This window comes from Scatophagus argus, chromosome 16, assembly GCF_020382885.2.
Source record: "Scatophagus argus isolate fScaArg1 chromosome 16, fScaArg1.pri, whole genome shotgun sequence".
Classification (NCBI taxonomy): domain Eukaryota; kingdom Metazoa; phylum Chordata; class Actinopteri; family Scatophagidae; genus Scatophagus; species Scatophagus argus.
The window spans coordinates 21,627,369-21,642,905 of record NC_058508.1 but is presented as its reverse complement, the minus strand read 5'-3'; the positions used below and the strand labels follow the sequence as shown (position 1 = coordinate 21,642,905).

Here is a 15,537-nt window from a genome sequence, read left to right as displayed (position 1 = left end):
CCACATTTCAAGTTTTCATTTTTCGCATTTCAAGTTTTATTGCCTTTTCAGAAACAGAAGCAGCTGAAGGAAGACAAAGATCAGCACATAAAAAACACCAAACCTCACGATATTCCTCCCGCTGACCTCCGACCTTCACATTAAAGGTGCCTACAGACGCCACTGAAGCTCAGCCTACGTTAGTGAACTACAGTATTCAAACACTAAACTATTACGTACTTTTTCTTTTTAACATAAAACACGAGTAGCCTTCACTGAAGTATTCATTTCTCCTCACGAACAGAAGACGTATTTCACTCCTGGGGAGACAGAAGTCGAGCTCTGCAGTCGGATTCGTTTACCTTAAAAGCCTTAAAAAGGTGCCTCCACCCTGCGATGGTGCGAAGCCAGAACAACACCAAACATTTAAGGCTCAAATGTCGCCACGTAGAACAAGTAAAGAATCAGAACAAACAACACAGTGGTGGTTTTCTCCTCTTAAAGCCTCCTCGGTAGCAGAGCTGGAGATGTGCAGTTTGACCTGCGGGTGGCGCTAAAGGGAAGGTCATGTGCTCATTAACATCTGAAATAATTCATGAACATGAGCTGATGTGCACATGGCCTGTGCACATTAGATTTTGATGTTCAGGGTGTTAGAAGGAAAGCTGGGAGGAGCCAAGTTGTGTCTTGAGTCAGCACAGGGAGGCGAAGCCCCGCCCCCTCTGCTATCCCAACGGGACCTTATCTCCTATATAACTATATTATATTTAATCTCATGAACCAGTCTGAACTGTACGAGTGATGTTTGTTTGCAGGTCAAGGCAGTCGCAGTCTGTCATAAAGACAGTAAAAAGTGAGTAAATTATCACTTAGTCCCGTGTGAAACTGCTCAGTGAACTTCATCGTTCGTCTCTGGCAATACGAACACCAACACGGCCGGCAGCTTGGCACACAAAACGTATAAAAAGAACTAAAAATCACTACAAGTCTGGCCATGATGACAACACATTTGTTCTGAAATAAGGTCCCACGGTGACGAAACTGAAGGGGAGGGACTTCGCCTGTCAGCTGGATGAAACTCAGATCAGATCAGCCTCAACGCGACAAGGCAGAAGCTGAGAGCTGAACACACTTTAACACAGAAGTGACGTCTCCTCAGTCCAGCAGGGCGAAGAGCCAATCGAGTCATTTAGAAGAAACAGAAAAAAGAAAAAAAAACACTTCCTTGTTGAGGGTCAAAATTAATTTTTCTGACAGAAAGCTCAGAGTCAATCACACAGCGGACGACGGAAGCTCAGAGCCGAGTGAGGCCAAAAAGCTCAGAGCTGCACGGCTGGTGTTCAACCTCTGCATCGCTTTCCCAACACAGATTAATTAAGGCAGCTTTAACGCGCAGATCCACTGACGAGAACTTGATGCTGGCAAGACCGACCATGAAAAACGTGTCTTTTGAAAGGCCAAGTCAGCATTTCTCCAAACAACTTTGTGTGATTTCACTCTGCTGAAGGCTTCACTCAAACCTTGACCCTCACAGACAGACTGACGAGAGTCCAGATCAGCTCCTCGCGGGTCTCCGACTCCAGTAAGCACTTAATCTGTTTCCTGCCATCTATGGTTAGGAAACTAATTCATCTGTAATAAAGTAAAACTACTAAGGACCACAGTTTCGTCAGATTATTCTCTGCTTTCTCACCAACTCCTCATTCAACAAACTGAGGAGGCTTCTTGTGTAAAAACCAGACCTGACAAAGTGGTTTTATGAAGACAAAAGGACGGGACTGACTGGGTTGGCCAACACTTTAAAAGTACAATTTAACTCTCCTATGTAGGCCAAAGTGGCCTTTGAGCGTTCGGCAGTCCGACGCCTTTAAGGTGTGTTCAAACTAAACATGAAGCAGATCTGTCACTTTGGTTTAGCTGTGCAGGTTGGACCAGTGAACCTGACGCTGCAGAAGTCTGGTCTGGTGTGATTAACTCTCACTTCACGGGTCCTGGACGGATCAGTTAGTGTCCCGCAGACAGAAAATGTTTGTACCACGGCGGTCCCTGCTGTGCTGTGGTGTCACTTACAGGCCTCGTCTCTGTCCTCTGCCGTCTGTCTGTGTCAGAGGTTGACACACACGGGAACAGGGACAAAAAACCATCTTGCGGTCTCTAAAATTCACTTTATGCTCAGTCTTGACACATTTTTAGAGTAAAAACTAAACTAAGAGAGGTGCGTTAATCCGAGCTAAGTGCGAGTGCTGAAGTCCTGCTAATAAACACACCGAACCTGTGACTGACATCCCAAAGCGTCCGCAGCAACGCATCCGTCTGTTCCATCAGTGCAGCTCAGGGTCGGAGCGTATGACCGTATGACAACACGCAGTACCATTAAATGTCCGGGAGATCCAGGCTGGACGGGCAGAGGGAAGGAGCAGCTCAGAGGAGGGCGAAGGATCGAGGTGGAGGACGTTTTGACCTTCACAGCAGCAGCTTGGGTCCCGCTCCGAAGTCTAACCTCTTCACCAGCCTGAAAGACACAACGGACACACTCAGACAGCTGCTTCCTCACCGACCGCTGGACCTGACGCTTCTGACCAAGACCTTCAGCATGTGGTCTAGCTGGTGCTAAATGAAAATAAACCAATAACAGATCATACAATAATCAATAAGTAGTCTGGACATGAGCTCTGCAACTCGCCGTTCAGCGCAGGACTCGGCATCTCACCCCTTGTTGTAGAGGCCGTTGGTAGGGTGGGTCTCTGAGGAGCTGCTGTGGCCCGTCGGCGCCCCCTGGCCTCCAGCGTTGCCTCTGCGGTTCGCCGTCTGCTCGTGGACGTACTCCCGACACGACGCCAGTTTGGACTCCAGGTTCTACAAGTTGGGCAACAACACATTTCTAACTTCAGTTTAGAGAAGCTGCAGTCAAACTGTGATTGATTCAAATGGATTATTGATCATCAACATGCTCATCTATCGGTTGAGGAAAACGCATGACATTTTCTAGCTGTTTCACTATGAATCACAAATGTCAACCTCGTGGAGACTCTGGAGGAAAGTCAGATCATCTCAGTCATGATGGTCAATCCTCTGTGGATTTCATGGAAAATTCAGTCTGGACCAAAGTGGTGACAAACCGTCAGACTGGATGAAACTGAAGAGCATTAAAAAAAAGCCCCCAAAAGACTCAACAAAAATTTGATATGATGATATGGAGTCCTCTGATCGAAACGTTCCTGCAGTGCAGTGTGTTAGAAGAGAACAATCATTAACTGTGAGCTCTGTGCTTGCTTGTACGTTGTGAGGTCCTGCAGCGTCACATGGTAAGACAGCAGCTGATGAGGACACAGTGTGAATGAGTCGATTGATGAAGCGCGTGATTTCCTTACCCCGACTTTTCTCAGCAGCTCTCCGACGATGTTCAGAGCCGAGATTCTCGCCGACGAGGTGAGAGGGGTCCCCGAGAGGCTTTCACCTGCAGGAACAAACCACCTGATGAATGCAGACAAACTCACCTTTCTGATGACATGAAACAGGAAATCCTCGCATTTAAAGGCTGAAGCTGGAGACTAATCAGGATGCTTGCCTCATAATTTACTTAGTTGATTAGCTGACAAAAGTTTATTCAGGATTATATTTCAAATGAAACCTCAGCTCTCTGGCTTTATAGTTAAAGAACTGGTAGTCTGCAGCATGTTACCTGAGAGGCAAAACCCAGGGCAAATAGTCTGCATGCCGCTTGCTGCTGCTCGTGAAGTTGTGAATCAACATTTCTATGAGTAAAGTTCAGCTGACATGCACCCCCAGCTCTGACAACACAACACAACACAGGAGAACCGACCTGCGCTGGCGGAGGGCAGCGGCGTGGTGAAGCTCTCCGCTGACGCTGGAGGCCTGGATGGCGTGCTGGCAGCAGGGGCAGGTTGGTTAGAGGAGGAGGACGTGGTTTTGTCCTCACTTCTTTTGTCTGGGGGGGTGAGGGGCGGCGTGGGCAAACCAGCCAAGGATGAGGAGGATGAAGAGGAGGAAGGCTCTTTGACAGCACCGCTGAGGGACGGCTTCCTGTCCTGAACCTGCTGCTTCTGCTGCACGGCGAGCTCCTGTCTCAGGTCTGACACACACAATGAAGACACAAAAGCTTTAACAGACACAACTTCACTTCCTGACACATGCAGAGTCAGCAGCTCCCTGCACTCCTCTAGTTCCTGTGGACTCTGTTCGGTCTGATCACACGTCCCCATCAACCGTTTGACTCACAAAGTGCTGCCGTTCTGCTGTCCCTCTGGTTAAAAGACGAGTGTTCCCAAACACACCTGCTGGAGATCTGCACTCGTCCAGCTACGACTGCTGAAATCATGTTCATCTGAGCAGATTTAACCCTGTCGTCACTCTTTAAATCACACAGCCAGTTGGAGCCAGCGCCTCCATGGCGGGTCTGTAAAGCTAACGGACAGCAGATTGGTGAAGCTCTACCTCTGGCCTCGTCCTTCAGCCTCTGGACGGACTCCAGCAGATTCTCCTTCTCGTCCAGCTCGCTCTCCAGGAAGGCGTTCCTCTCTATCACCTGGTTCATCCTCTGCTCAAAGTCCTCCAGTGACATGATGGTGGCCCTGTAACGCACACGATACAAACTCGAAACCGTGCTGGTTTCATATGCTGAAAAAAAAGCTCCTTAAATACATAAGTGAAGTAATTTCTTTCATAAAGTCCTACACAATAACCGTATGTGTGTGTGTGTGTGTGTGTCCTCTGACCTCTTGGTCCTCTCCAGGTCGTCGTTGGCCTGCTCCAGCTCTCTGATGTACTTGTGAAGCTGGTCTCTGATGGCTGTGCTCTCAGCCAGGTCCCCCTCCAGGCTGGAGATCTGCCGGTACGCCTCAGCGTGCTGCATCTCGTACTTCTCCTGACGGGAGGCCCACGGCAGAGTCAGGAGGACACGGGACAATGGACGGAATATGGAGAAAAACAGATGAATGGAAACACTTCAACACTTACAAGTCTAAAAACCTGCAGGCTCGTCGCTCCTGTTTAGGAAAAACACACTTTGGTGCACAGATGTAATCTGTTTATATGAAACATCAACACATAAGGAGCATCAGAACAGAAAGTCTGTGAATCTCTCTGCACTGTGAGGCTCACAGCTGGCTCAGACAGGACCTGATGCTGAGTCAGGCCTCAGCTGAATTCCATGAAGTCTCTGCATACTGGTCATACCAGCTGCCTGACAGAAAGACCGTCTGCTCCTGGTGGGGGGAAATGGAGACGTGTTGTCCATTCTTGTGTGAATTTCCCCAGCGTGGGACTAATAAAGGCCTATCCTATCTTATCTTATCTTATATCTGAAAGCTTCTACCTGCATACCCATGAGCCCCACGTAACATCTTCAAACTGCTTCTTATGTCCAACCAACAGTCCAAAGACTCTTCATTTAATGTCATAAATGACAAAGAGATTAACTGATCATTGAAACAGTTGGCAATCAATCAATTTTTGACCAACCAATCGATTTATTGCTGCAATGATATCAGCAGGATGACAAATATTTTGTTAAAAAAGAGGAAGAGTGAACTAAAACACGACAGGGACAGTCTCAGTGGACGTCCTCTCCCCTCCAGACACAAACTGAGTCATCAGCTGCCTTTTCTGCCCTGAATCAATCCTCTGTGAAAGAGAGAGAGAGAGAGAGAGTGTGTGTGTGTGTGTGTGTCACAACAAGAGCACCAGTGAAGCCTGTTCAGCACAGGCTATAAAACTCTTGTTATCAGCTGCTAAATATGGAAATCCCCAGTCAAATACTCGTAAATGTGTCAGGTGGTTGTTTAAATAAGCGGGACGTTCTTGATATTGCAGAGTTACGCTTCAGCATCAGCCATAAAAGCACAATGAATGTACAGCTGTGTCTCAAAGCCTTCAGGGGGTCTTAGGAGGACATTTTACCAGACACCCAGAGCTGCTTTATTTCCCAACTTTTTAACAATCTACATTATAGCACCTCATTCATTTACCTCAGAGTGTCTTTGAGGACCTGAGGGAAAACATCCAGAGTTTTTATACTGAGCTCTTTGAATCATCTTCCTGCATGTTGTTTCTGAACGAGCTCCAGGGTCTTTGGTATCAGGATCTCTTAGTACTTTCGTTTAGTTTCAGTATCAGTAATTTCCTTTGTACCTTGTAGTTTTCCAGTTCCATCTTGAGGCGGCTGTTGGCGACGAGAAGCTCTCGGTTTCGCTCCTCGCACTGTTTCAGCTCCGTCTCCAGCTCCACCTCGTAGTCCCGACTCATCTGCTGAAACTCCTGCAGCTCCTCCTGGGCTTCCTGTGCGCTGCACGCATACAGAACATCAGCCATGTGTTTGTTAATTCCAGCCGTCATCACAGCAAATATGAACTATTATCCAGGCGGGTGTATTAGTTTGGATTTGCAGCAAAAACAAAGTAATCACACTCATGTTTGGAGCAAAACAATCAGACCAAGACAGAGTGGAAGGTCTGCCAGGACAATTCTGACCCGTTCAGACTGTTTCCCACCAAACCACTGGACTCTCACAGCATTATGGATTAGACAGAAAAGTCTAAGTGTGTTTAATAGGAAAACAACTTGAGGTTCACAACCGTTTATCTTGCAGGAGTGTCTTCATACTCACATTTCTATAATCTGAACAAGAGAGAAGTGAGAAAGTATCAATTATTTTTTCAGAATGTACTACGGAGCCCTAGACGTCCTGAAAGATGATCTTTAGAGGTTATTTTTGTTGTCACAAGATGTTAGCTTAGGGGACTGCAATAAAATATGGATTTATACAACAAGATTAAAAAATAATCACTTTCCAGGACTTCCAGGGGTCAGTAATTTACCCAACGAGGGCACATTTCATCCAAAACATTTTAGCAGTAAAGCATACTCAAAATGGTCGTCAATCAGCTCAGCTAAAAGATGCAAAAATATTTGGATCCCCCTTCAAGACCAGGACAAGGCAGCACTGCAGGCAAACGGAGCAGAAACGTGTCCTCATGTCATGTCACAGTGTAAGTACCCCCGTGTGGCCCAGCTTTATTATGTGTGCACTTTGAAACCAGTTCAGCGCTTTGAACATGTTTGAATCTGACGAGCAACAAGAAGCCAAAGCCAACACAGATTCTGCTGTGTTAAGAGCCAAACATAAGCAAAGGGGACACACCTCTGTTGGTGCATGGCAGCCTGTTCCTTCCAGTACTCCAGCTCCTCCTCCAGGGACCCAAACTCTGGAGGCTCCGGATCCCCCATCTCCAGCCCAGCCCAGTTGGAGAGCCCACTCTCCTGTCACACCACCTCCGGTCCGTGGGTCAGCTAATGCAAGTCATTGAAGAGGTGTTTGAAAATCTTGCAATTTATCAACAACACTACGCCCATCAATGGAAAATCCCGAGTTGTTATAAAATATTATTTAAGAACTTTTTGTCAGGATTCTGAGGTTAATATGACAGCAATGTGAGCCATCAAGCAGCACTATGTTTCATCGCAGCAACCGATGCTGGTCGTCAACGCCATCCGCGGTGTTCACAGCGTGCTTAATGGGAAAGATAACGGGGAAATCGGGCGATTAAGTTTCGACCTGTCGCTACTAAACTTTCCATCAATTTAAATATATGTACGCCGAATTGAAGACTAGACTGTTGATAAACAAAACAACTTTAACGAAAGTCCATTTCAACAAAATGCTTGACTCAAGCCACACCTGAAACAAATAAGTCCGAAAGTTTACACGAAGTCTGGTCACAACAAGCTCAATCAAGCGAGAATCCAAAGCGAACGTTACTTAAGAGATAACGGGTTACTTACATCCTGCTTATCATGACTAACACCTGCTTTTACAAACACTTCACAGGATTACATCAAACGATTCACTACAAAACTAAGAGCAGACCGTTAAAGACTGAGAAGAATGTTCTTAGCCTGAAATGCAAATAAGTTAGCTACTTCAGCTAACGGAGTTTAGCGTTAACCATTTAAATCCCAGCTGAGGAAAACACAACACCGCTACAACTTACGCTCAACTGTTAGCCTCGATCAACGCGATGTTAAACGAAGTACTGCGTTTCCAACTCCTCTTCATGTGATGGTATTACTACCGACTACGTTTTCCATTAAATTTAAAGGCGAACGAAAACTATACAAGGACTTTTCCAGAGGCAGGGGTTCAGAAACCACAAAGTTGCTACTGTCTTGGGAAGAAGACGAACAATAAATGTTGCCATTCATATTGTCAGGACCAATTCACCAATCACAAGTTAGGTGACGGACTCGTTGGCTGTTGCCATTGGTCAAATTGCTGTCAATCAAGTGAATGTAGGCGGAATCACGATTACTGTCCAATCAGCAGAGAGATGTCAGTGTAAGACGGGTGTCTGCAGTCCAGACGTTTTGATGGATTAGCAGAGACCGGTGCTGCCTTCCAGTGCTGTCGGAGAAGACCTGAGGAGCACACCGCTGGACGCCAATCACTGGCTCAGCTGCTGGCAAAGGAAAAACAAAGCAAAATTCTGATTCTGATTCTGTTTCTGAAATATTAAGGCCATGTTTGGAGCATGGCCAAACAGTGTTAAAAGTAAAAAACAGTGCTTCAGCCGTTTTAATAATGGTGCCTGTAATAATGGTGCATTAGGGGTGTTGGCTGGATGTGTTATGTTGATTATGGGCTGAATCAGTGGTTTTGATTGTTAGTTGACTGTGAAGATTAGGAGGAGTGTAAACTTCAGATCTTAGTGAGGTTTAGAAAATACGTTCCTGTTCGTGTTTCATTGTGGTGATCTTCAGTTTACTTTTGCTTAAATAACAGCAGCACCTTTTTTCTGATTAAAAACTAATTCACAATTCACAAACTTTTATTTCTCTTTCTTTGTAATTTTTATTATTTCTTATTCTCCGGCACATACATGATGTGCAGTGATTATGTTTGTGAGGGTTCGTGAAGCGGGGCGGCTTGAACATATGTCCGAACACCTGATACAATCCTTGATTCTGATTGGGGAGTTTCACTTCCTGTTGTCGGGGTCAGAGGTCACACTGGGTCAACTCTGTCTTTTTCAGAGGGATTAACCAGTCCTATCTGATCCTGGTTAATCCACACGCACCATCAGTAGAGCATAAAGCTGTTAGACACTCCAATCCTGTGTGTCCTTGCTTCATATCAGGGCTGCATGTTTTCAGAGAGTCCTGCATGCACTGACAGCACATTACGAACACGCATCTGTGACCCTCAGCGCCAGGAGAGGCAATCTGGTCAAAGGCATAGTTAAACAGAGTGAGTGAGATGAAAAGACTGATCTGAATCTCATGTCTCTGTGTTGACGGTCTGTGAGCCAGTTTGCTTAGCTTAATACAAAGAAGAAAACAATACAACTACCGGCTCAATGTCACTAAATAAAGCTGTTGCTTTTTTAAGTTTTCAGACAGAAATGTAAAAGGTATGATTTTGTATTGCTTTGGACAGCAGCAGAGGAAGAAGTGTTCAGATCCATTACTTAAAGCAGAGATACCATAGTGATGAAAATCTCTGTAACAAGTAAACATCTCTAAAATGTTCTAAAAATTGTAGAAAATAAGCCAACTATGCGCTATATAAGCTAAATTTGGTTAAAAAAACAGCACTGTAATAATTATAGAACTATTCTACCCTGATTTTGGGGGGCATCAATTTATTTTAAAACAATGCATCATCATGTGCAGCTGCACACTGTTGGTCTTGCTCTTCCTACTGCCTGGTTTCCCTCGACTCGTTTCCTTCAGGCGCCGCTCCCTCTGTAGGCTCATGCTAGGATAACAAAAACATGATTCTGAAAGCATGATTTGTGCCTGTGGATGCCCCTAAATCCCACACACTGGACCTTTAATCCACCGCAGCAGCAGGTTCAGCACCTTAACAGTCCTGCAGTCTCATTTTTCATGGCTTAACTCTGACAAACCCGTCACATCTCGTTAAAACCTGCCACATCATCCCATCCAGAGCAGAGGAAGTCAATACAAAGAAAGAAAAGTGTTCTCAGACCTAAATGACTTTCACACAAAGTTCTGCACAAAGCTGTACATTCTTTGAAGTTTTATTTTGCTCTCACACACGGAAACAGAACAGGATGTCTATGTTGTTATTCACTTAAAGCGTACCTACAGAAGGACTGTGTCCAAATCTCAAAAACGTCTGGATAAACTTAACACACGGTGCAGCCGGAGTCGTCCAGAGGAGTGTCCTGTGTATTCTGACATATTTCTCTTTGGATAAACAATAACAAAAGCCACAAACCTTTCAGCTTCACTAAAACGTAATTAACATCTAAATGAAAGTGATCAGTGGTTTAGGTAGGTGGTGTGTTACATGATAAGGTACCTGGGCTGATGGCAACCTATGTGATGTTTCAAGTAAGAGGACAGGATTAAGATACTGTAGCTTCACAGGTCGAACTAGGAGACACGACACGAGTGGGATGCGCTGATGCACTCGGCGCTGACACGTAATGACTGGAGGTGCTGAGATCGGGATCCTCGTGTTCAGTTTTCTTCTTTATGTCCATTAAACCATGTCTGATGGCCAAGTTACTGGGCAAAATGTGCCATTTATTGTGCAAATTCTTTCACTTTGAGCTGAGCTTTTGGACTAAAATGTGTTTCTGAAAACATTTTAGGCGAGAAAAGGCAGATGCAGTCAGAGTCTTGATCAGCGTTGCTTAATTTGACAGTTTAAACCAACTAAATACAAGCAGACAGACCTACAACCCGTGTGATGTCAGACTTTTCACATCTGACGCCGCTCTGCCAGGCGTCGTGCGAGACAAACGACAAACCAGCTCGGCGACCCAAAGCTTATTGTTTTATGTAATCAGCCTGATGCATCAGTGCATCCCAAAAGAAATGCGGAAACTCCACTTAAAATTACACACACAAAAATATGTACATACTTCATTTTAGCGATTTCAGTGATGGCTCGCAGACCTGCAGTCAGCACAGTGCTGTCTCGCACAGAAGGCACAACTAGTGTAAAGCAGAAATGCTGAGCCCTTAAATCTGACCTGCCATCAGAACATCTGTGGGCTCTCATCGAACCAGTGCCACCAGGACCACAACCGGCCACGGTCCCCCATCACATCAGAGCCGCTACAGGAAGAGGTCCAACAGTCCAACCCCATTCCAACTGACCCCTGTGTAGTTTGGAGGTAAGCTCATCTTTTGTTCATCACTGCACCTGTAAACGACGTGCTCCAGCTTATCAGTGAGTGTTTCTCCACTGAAACCAAAGTGCCTCCACAACCTGCTGTTTGTATAATAATCATCATGATCCACTGAGAGGGAGCTTCCCTTCATAAACTCATTTGAACAAAATCCCCACTGATGCACTAGAAATCTACAGAATGTGCTGAACTCCTTCATGCTCCCCTGAGGATGAGCCGTTTTGATGGTCATCACGTTTTCTCTTCACTTTGTCGCCTGGTTTGTTTTCTGGTCGTTTTGCTGCCTGGCAGATTGACTTCGCCACGACGTCTGAAACCAGAAGGTTTTTATTTCTTGATTCTCTTGGGCAGTCTGGTACGTTAGAGTTGCATTTTCATAAAGTTGTTGGTTATTTGTGAGAGGCAGAACACTAACTAACACTTCATCTCTTTCACTGAGAGCTTCATGAGTTCCTGATTTTATTATTTCAGCATTTATCAGCTGACTGTTAATCTTGTCCGCGTGTGTTTAACTGCATATTTTCTGTTCAATGCTGTGCTCATTGTTAGTTTTGAAGCCCTGATCACAGTTTATTCTGGTGTTTCACACAGATATCAAATATCATATTTTCTTATTCTTATTAACCTGTCTCACCTGCACTTCCCACTCTCATTTGTCTAAAAGCTTTCCAGCTTTACCATGAAAACAATAAATATAACAATATGAAATAATTCATACTTTTGAAATGGAAATGATCAAATGTAATCACAATATTCAGCACAGGATGTAAACACATTATCTTGTGCGTACATGACAGATGAATGTACTCTTTTCCCAACCAGTAAACTGCTCCTCAGCCCCTCAGCCCCTCAGCTCCTCAGCTCCTCAGCTCCTCAGCCCCTCAGCTCCTCTTCTCCTCAGCTCCTCTTCTCTTCTTCTCCTCAGCTCTTCTTCTTCTCAGCTCATCTTCTCCTCTTCTCCTCAGCTCTTCCTCTTCTCAGCTCATCTTCTCCTCTTCTCCTCAGCTCTTCTTCTTCTCAGCTCATCTTCTCCTCTTCTCCTCAGGTCCTCAGCCCCTCAGCTCCTCTTCTCTTCTTCTCCTCAGCTCCTCTTCTCCTCAGGTCCTCAGCCCCTCAGCTCCTCTTCTCTTCTTCTCCTCAGCTCTTCTTCTTCTCAGCTCATCTTCTCCTCTTCTCCTCAGCTCCCTCTGGTGATCTCAGTTAAACAAAAAGCTCCTTTGTCTTGCGACTGAAGCTCAAAGGTTAGAGAGACAGAAGCAGCGTCCTTCTCCTCCTTCTCTCTTTAGTTTTCCCTCTGGATCTTTTGCTTTTTTCGAGCCAGTCGAGCCTCACGCATCTCCTCCAGGGTCTTGCGGGGGTCCATGACGAAGGCCAGGGCCACGGCGGCGGTGCCATCGCCACTCTGCCGAGAGAAGCACAGGAAGGTGGCCCAGAGGAAGGCGCAGCAGCCCATGAAGGCCGTCCGCAGGTACAACGGCATCAGGACAAAGTTGAGAAACTGTGAAGAGGCGGCCAGATGAGAGGACAGGACAGCACAACAACAAAGTGTCTGATTTTCAGTTAAACATTCCTTCCTTTTTATACCGAATACAGAAAAGTCAAACATATGTGCACGTTTACCTGCATGAATGGCCAGTACATGAGTCCAGTCTGAAAGGGGAAACAGAACATGTGATGACTCAAAGGAGCTAAACAGTCCCAAACAGAAGCAAACTGCCACACAAGTTGGGCTCAGAGTGTTTTGGGTTTAAAGGAGGTTGTAGGATGATTGGTTGGTTTCACATCAGTGCACATGTTCATGCTCACGAAGTAGTAATACCACAGTTTAGCAGTAGCTGGAGGAGGCAGAGGCTTCGTGATACTGCATTAAATTAAAAATACAAGCATGTGAGTAAAAGTACTTGATTGTGATTTTAGGGGATTTTAGGACCCTGATGAACGAGCTGCTGGGAGGATTTGGGCAGCACTCATTCAGACACTCTATTGTTGCTGCACGGTGTCTCCACATGATTAAACCGCACTTCCAGCAGCAGAATGACGCTGTGATTTACATTTGGCAGGAGGTTTAGGCCCTGGACGTCCTGAACCTCGCTAACACGATTGAATTACCCGGTTTGCTCCCGGGCATCGAGTTTCAATCTAGGTTAATCTGGCTGTGAGGTCGTGAAGGGAAGATGACTTTCCCCCGCCTTACCTTCCAGGTGTTGAAGAACTTCTCTCTCCAGTCTTCAAAGATGTCCTCCTTTCCCTCCAGGAAGCTCACCCCTGCAGGAGAGAGGAGGTGACTTTTACGCACACTTTGGATTGTGTGGAATGTGTGTGCCATAACGCACGATCTTAAAGCTCGCGTTATGACTCTTCACTTTGGCCCACGCGAGATTTGACTGAGAGGCCTCATTAGCTCACTGTGACGAGTGTGGGATGTGACCCATCCAGAAACTCCAAAAACCCTCACGTGTTGGAGACACGCAGAAATAATTAATTCAGATATTTGGATGTTCTTGGACGCCAGATGACATTCGGCTTCAGACCAAAGTGTGTCTGAACTTTGACTTGCATGAACCAAATTCTAAGTTGTGTCTTTGCATCGGATGTGGATTTGCTGAGCTGAAGCCTTCTTACCCGTATAGAAGACACTGGTGGCCAAAGGCGACGCAACACTTTGATCCAGCAGGAGTTTGCGGAAGACCATCCCGGCGGACTTTCCAGGGAACCGCCTCTCCAGGGCTCGCAGCCAGAAGTAATTGAAGTTTCCATGGAAACTGATTGCCACGATGGCCACGTTGCGCGTGTGTTTCCAGTCTATGCGTTCCTTCTGGGCCATGAGCTGATGGGCAAGGTCACCGCCGGCGAATAAGCACCCGTACAGAGTGACATTGGCCAGCCAGGGGAATCGCTTGGCGGCTTCTTTCAGTACAGCTCTCCTCATTTTGGCACCAGGGGGGACGCTTGGGTCTCGCTGGCGCTTACAGTGTGATGCCGGACGACCCTAAATGGCTTCAAGTCAGCTGTCACAGCGCAAGCATAGCGGTTAAATTCATTTGACGAGGTCCTGCAGTCAGTCGGCCGGCCGACTCGACGCAATCCATCTGTGCGCGGTAATCAGGGAGGGATTAGACGTTTCCACCGGCAGCAGGAATATCACACATTACCAGGTCTCAGATGACTAATGAGAAGTGTAGCCTTCACCAGAAAGTTCCCCAAACACTCCTGTCGCCATATTCGCGCTCTGCGTAAAACCTGTCTTGGGTCCACTCTGGTCATTGGAGAGGACTCCCCTCAAGTGTCGCGCCCTGGAGTTGTGCGTGCGTAAAGTGCGTCCAGTCATTACATACGTGAACGGAGAAGCTCGTGGAAAAGGCTCCAGTTTGAATGTAAGTATGAATCTAGATCATTCTGTCTGCCCTGACTCGGCGTGTCGCTCCCGGTGAACAAATCCTGCGGGTCTAATCTGAGGGGGATTGTCCCGGCTAACTGCGTCACTGACATCGACGGCAGCGGTTTGCTGCGCACAGCGCGTTCAGCCAGTCAGATCAGCGGCACCCAAACCGCTGCTCTCTCCTGTCTGTTAGACCTGCAGCTCAAATAAAACCCAGGATTTATAACACAATTATATGCATTTCATGTAACATTAACTGATTTTTGTTGTGCGTTATTCGGAGTCTCTGATGTTCAGTGTTGATAAAGGTTTCAGACTCAGCTGATCAGCCCACAGTCTGTAGCGCTCTCCTCCTCCACAGGTGGGTCTTTTATCACGTAAATGCGTCATGATCTCTGTCCGAGGTGCTGATCCTGGGACCCCAGACGGGGATCTGCCCCGCCGAGGACAGGAGGCTTTGCGACTGACGAAGTGTGTCGTTTAGGAGGCGTTGTTGTGATTACTGTTGGTGTTTTCTCTTCTATCTTGGTTATCCCAGTCCTGATGACCGGCTGTAGTGCACAGGAAATTTGGGTAGAGATAAGAAAGAATGTCTCCGATCCAAACATGGACCTTGAAGGACCCAGGAGGCGCCATGGTGCTTTTACAGGGGATAATAAGAGCAGATGCGTTTCTTCGTTTCTGCGTGTCCCAAGATGACAGAGGATCAGCTCCTTCAGAGGAGTGAGGCTTGGGGTTAAATCCTCCTGCAAGGTGAAAGCAGCCCGCATGCTGTGTCCACTGCAACCACCAGGGAGCCTCGTCGCTCCACACTCACTCACTCTCAGGCCTCTGATTCAGCCTACCTGCTTCACTTTTAATTCGCTTCGAAGTCTTCTTATGGACTATTAAAAGATGTAGATAGTCCATAGATCCAAGATGAAGCTGGGGCTTAAGGGGGCACTTTATTGAATTTGATTTATAATATCTACATTTGAAAAATTAGAGATGCTTTAATAA

The 15,537-nt window shown here is 46.3% G+C and overlaps 2 protein-coding genes across 3 annotated transcripts; both read right to left on the bottom strand.

The window, feature by feature from the left end:
* Nucleotides 1-12: 12 nt before the first annotated feature.
* On the bottom strand, nt 13-8,209 carry LOC124073020 (nuclear distribution protein nudE homolog 1-like). 2 transcript variants are annotated; one of them, XM_046414902.1, is made up of 9 exons: nt 7,989-8,208; nt 7,139-7,287; nt 6,130-6,283; nt 4,716-4,864; nt 4,435-4,571; nt 3,803-4,072; nt 3,351-3,436; nt 2,690-2,835; nt 13-2,491 (listed from the first exon to the last, which is right to left on the bottom strand). In XM_046414902.1, exons 2-9 carry the CDS (start codon nt 7,222-7,224, stop codon nt 2,443-2,445), a joined length of 1,077 nt encoding a protein of 358 aa, XP_046270858.1. In that variant the 5' UTR covers nt 7,225-7,287; nt 7,989-8,208; the 3' UTR covers nt 13-2,442. The 2 variants fall into 2 exon arrangements, with proteins under 2 accessions (XP_046270858.1, XP_046270859.1); XM_046414903.1 differs by having other exon boundaries at nt 2,448-2,589; nt 7,989-8,209.
* A 4,218-nt stretch (nt 8,210-12,427) lies between these two features.
* Nucleotides 12,428-14,668, bottom strand: mpv17l (MPV17 mitochondrial membrane protein like). Its single transcript, XM_046415640.1, has 4 exons — nt 13,782-14,668; nt 13,354-13,424; nt 12,780-12,809; nt 12,428-12,657 (listed from the first exon to the last, which is right to left on the bottom strand). Exons 1-4 carry the CDS (start codon nt 14,086-14,088, stop codon nt 12,442-12,444), a joined length of 624 nt encoding a protein of 207 aa, XP_046271596.1. The 5' UTR covers nt 14,089-14,668; the 3' UTR covers nt 12,428-12,441.
* Between the last annotated feature and the right edge of the window lie 869 nt (nt 14,669-15,537).

What these genes read in the sequence shown, in the direction of transcription:
- LOC124073020 (XM_046414902.1), bottom strand. Translation starts at nt 7,224, where the DNA reads ATGGGGGATCCGGAGCCTCCAGAGTTTGGGTCCCTGGAGGAGGAGCTG. An exon ending in GCTGCCCTCCGCCAGCGCAG is followed by an intron (nt 3,437 to 3,802) that starts GTCGGTTCTCCT and finishes TTGTTCCTGCAG; the next exon opens with GTGAAAGCCTCTCGGGGACC. An exon ending in AGCTGCTGAGAAAAGTCGGG is followed by an intron (nt 2,836 to 3,350) that starts GTAAGGAAATCA and finishes CCCAACTTGTAG; the next exon opens with AACCTGGAGTCCAAACTGGC.
- mpv17l (XM_046415640.1), bottom strand. Translation starts at nt 14,088, where the DNA reads ATGAGGAGAGCTGTACTGAAAGAAGCCGCCAAGCGATTCCCCTGGCTG. An exon ending in CACCAGTGTCTTCTATACGG is followed by an intron (nt 13,425 to 13,781) that starts GTAAGAAGGCTT and finishes TCTCTCCTGCAG; the next exon opens with GGGTGAGCTTCCTGGAGGGA. An exon ending in AGTTCTTCAACACCTGGAAG is followed by an intron (nt 12,810 to 13,353) that starts GTAAGGCGGGGG and finishes TTCCCCTTTCAG; the next exon opens with ACTGGACTCATGTACTGGCC.